This window comes from Cyprinodon variegatus, unplaced genomic scaffold (assembly GCF_000732505.1).
Source record: "Cyprinodon variegatus isolate N-32 unplaced genomic scaffold, C_variegatus-1.0 Scaffold1571, whole genome shotgun sequence".
Taxonomy (NCBI): Eukaryota; Metazoa; Chordata; class Actinopteri; order Cyprinodontiformes; family Cyprinodontidae; genus Cyprinodon; species Cyprinodon variegatus.
The window spans coordinates 2325-5681 of NW_015152024.1; the positions used below are offsets into that span (position 1 = coordinate 2325).

The 3357-nt window shown below is 39.1% G+C and overlaps 1 protein-coding gene across 1 annotated transcript in view; it reads right to left on the reverse strand.

Annotated features, from left to right (window-relative positions):
- The window catches only part of LOC107103949 (MAGUK p55 subfamily member 2-like), a gene marked incomplete at its 3' end in the record, with an annotated part of 18071 nt that overhangs the window by 1774 nt on the left and 12940 nt on the right, over window positions 1-3357 (reverse strand). The window contains exons 2-4 of the mRNA XM_015403817.1: window positions 584-632; window positions 310-410; window positions 41-196 (exon numbers count right to left, since the gene is read on the reverse strand). Of these exons, the coding sequence (XP_015259303.1) occupies window positions 41-196; window positions 310-410; window positions 584-614 (288 nt within the window). The remainder of the gene's footprint in view (window positions 1-40; window positions 197-309; window positions 411-583; window positions 633-3357) is intronic.

Sequence of the window (3357 nt, forward strand, 5' to 3'; positions counted from 1 at the left end):
GAATTATGCCACTTCCTGAGTGTTCATATTCATTCCATACCTGGAAATGAGGCTGTGTGAGAATGTGGGCGAGCTCAGCTGCTGTGTCAGAGCGCTGTGTGAACGGGTCCAGATCTCTGAGGATCTCCTGCAGAAGCTCGACATTGTTCTCCCTCACTGGTGACAACCGGGGCTCCTTTGGGCTCTCCTCTTGTTCCTAATGCATTCATCAACAGTGGCAGATTTTGTTAATTGGGCTAAACAATACAAATGTCTTTAAATACATACATACATCTGTTTCAAATATTCATATCTGAGTGTAAATCCCACCAAAGGGCTTTCCATGATGCCTTTGAGGTAGATGAGGTCCAGGTCATTGGCAATGGTGGAGCTGGTGGTGCTGTCACTCATTGTGTCCAACCCCTGGGGAACTGACACAATCATATACAGCAGCAGTGCAAACATTAATTTAGAAGATAGAAAACTTCATAGAGCATCAATAAGATTAAAAAAGTCAGATGCACAGAGAAGAGTGTTTGGAAAAAAGAAGGAAGAACAGATGATGGTGATAAATGTTGACATGAGGAATGCAGTCGGGTCTCACCAGGCTCTGTCCTGGTGGAGGCCACAGGCATGGCAGAACTTCAGGCAGTCTGAGAGACAGAGAACAAACAAACAAAATCAATGCAGTAAAATCAGTAAAGTTTTAGCAAAAAAACATAAGAAAACAGCGTTTTCATACCTTGGAGTTCCTTAAAGGTAGAAAAATCCGAATTACAAAAATTCAAGTGCATTTTACGTGTTTGACCAACTTCATAATGTATAAATAAGGATAAATAATAATGTATGTTTGTAAGGGAGAACCTTCTGGTTCAGTTTTAAACAACATCCAAAGCTTTAAACATCTCCCAGAACAATGCTAATCCATCACCTGAACACGATGAGTGAATGGACCCACTTTAAGCCTAAAAAGTACTGTAAGTACTGCAAGTACTGTATCTACACTGACTGGCTGGAATGATGGCACTGAGACCCATGGTCACTCTGGAGGAGCTGCAGGATCACCTGCTCCGAAGCTGCTCATAGGAAAGCACTCTGTTAGACTCCAATTCAATTTAAATCAGTTTATTTATATAGCGGCAATTCACAACACATGTCATCCTAAGGCACTTAACGGTTCTTCAGATCATACAGTCAACACACACAACGCTAACTTTCGGGATGAGAAGCAGGAAGTGCTAAACAAAACCCAAAATAGGTTCACACCATGGAGAAGACCATGAACAGATGAGATAAGGGCTGTTTCTATCGATTGTATATTGATTAATCTATCGATCAATTTAGTAATTGATTAATTAATCATCCTAGTAATTGATTAATTGATTGGTTATTGTATTAACGGATTAATCTGTTAATCATTTTAGTAATTGATGCATCAATCAAGGATTTTAGTAATTGATTATTTAATTGATAATTTTAGTAATTGATTAATTGACCCATAATGTTTTTTTATTAATTCATTAATCTAAAAAGAGATAATTTTAGTAAATTACAATAAAAAACAACATATGAAATACAGAAAAAAGTGCTTTATTGCACATTTGAAATTAACTGTAAATGGAAAGCATGTAACAAATATTCATTCATATACATTAATAATATAAATATATTATAAACATTCTGTATTTATACATGATTTTAGATTATAACTAGAATTTTGTCTCAGTTATTGCTGTAATTAGGTTATTATTTTAAAACATGGTAAGTTTTAGAGTCTGTGTGGCATTAATCTGTGTAAAGATCAGATGGCGATTAACTCAATGATTGATAAATCATAATTAATTCAATGAATCGATTCAGCCTGAGAATACATCAAAGCTTTTTTTTGCCTGCGTAACAATTGACTGAAGCAAGTTGAATACAAAAACATCCCTCAGTTGACTTTTATTATTCCTTTTATTATATCCTCTTCACCTTCTTCCACTTAAATATGATGAATCTCTTTCACTAGAAAATAAAATCCTATTTGATAAGGTTTATGGTTTCAAGGTGAAAGAACAGTTTTCAGAATGCTGGATCTAAAACATCAGACAATGGTGGAGCTTTGGAAATAATCTAGATTAACCTGATTTAACAACAGCCGGGCACAAGGATTTTTCTTTTCTTTGGTCAGACTTATATTAAAATCAGAAGAAACATGTTTCTTCTGGACAAGTGGAAGAAACTGGAAGAAAGTTTTTGGAAGAAAATCCAAGTAATAGATTGAAACTCACTATATCCATCAGGCTACATAAGGAGAAATCTTTATGAGAATAAAAACAGACACAAAGAATTTAGAATTTCTATAATTCATTAAGTGTATAAAAGCATGAATAAATATTGGTCAAAAAACCAACCAAGTAACACTTTATTTCCACATACAGAACAGCAGCAATCTAGCAGCAAAATAGAGTTCAACAGTCCAGTTCAGTAAACATTTTCGAATAGACTTAAAATGGTGGCAAAGGCCCAAGGGGTGGATAAAAATTCGCCCTCAGTGCTTTAAAGCTCTGGATGTTGTGGGGCTGTGCTGGTTAACGTGACTTTATAACATTGTGGGGACTTAAGGGGCAGTTCCCCTGGATTGGCAGACTGGGATGCTGGTCCCCCTATTTAAAAAGGGACCAAATAGTGAGTTCCAACTACAGAGGAATCACACTGTTCAGCCTCCCTGGTAAGGTCTATTCCGGGGTTCTGGAAAGGAGTGTCAGTTAGATAGTCAAATCTCGGATTCAGGAGGAGTAGTGTGGTTTACGTCCTGGCCGTGGAACACTGGATCAGCACTACACCCTCAGCAGGATCCTGGAGGGTGCATGGGAGTTTGCCCAACCAGTCTACATGTGTTTTGTGGATCTGGAGAAGGCATTCGACTGTGTCCCTCGGAAGGTCCTGTGGGGGGTACTCCGGGAGTATGGAGTACCGGGCCCTTTAATAGGGGCTGTTAGATATCTCTATGACCGGTGTCAGAGCTTGGTCCGCATTTCTGGCAGTAAGTCGGACTTGTTTCCGGGTTGGACTCCACCAAGGTTTCCCTTTCTCACCAATTCTGTTCATAACTTTTATGGATAGAATTTTTAGGCGCAGCCAAGGTGTTGAGGGGATCCGTTTTGTTGGCCTTAGGATTGCATCTCTGTTATTCGCAGATGATGTGGTTCTGTTGGCTTCATCAGGGCGTGATCTACAGCTCTCACTGCAGCGGTTCGCAGCCGAGTGTGAAGCGGCCGGGATGAGGATCAGTGCCTACAAATCCGAGACCATGGTCTTGAGCCGCAAAAGGGTAGAGTGCCTTCTCCAGGTTGGGGAGGATGTACTGCCTGTGACAAAGTGGTTTAGTTTGTG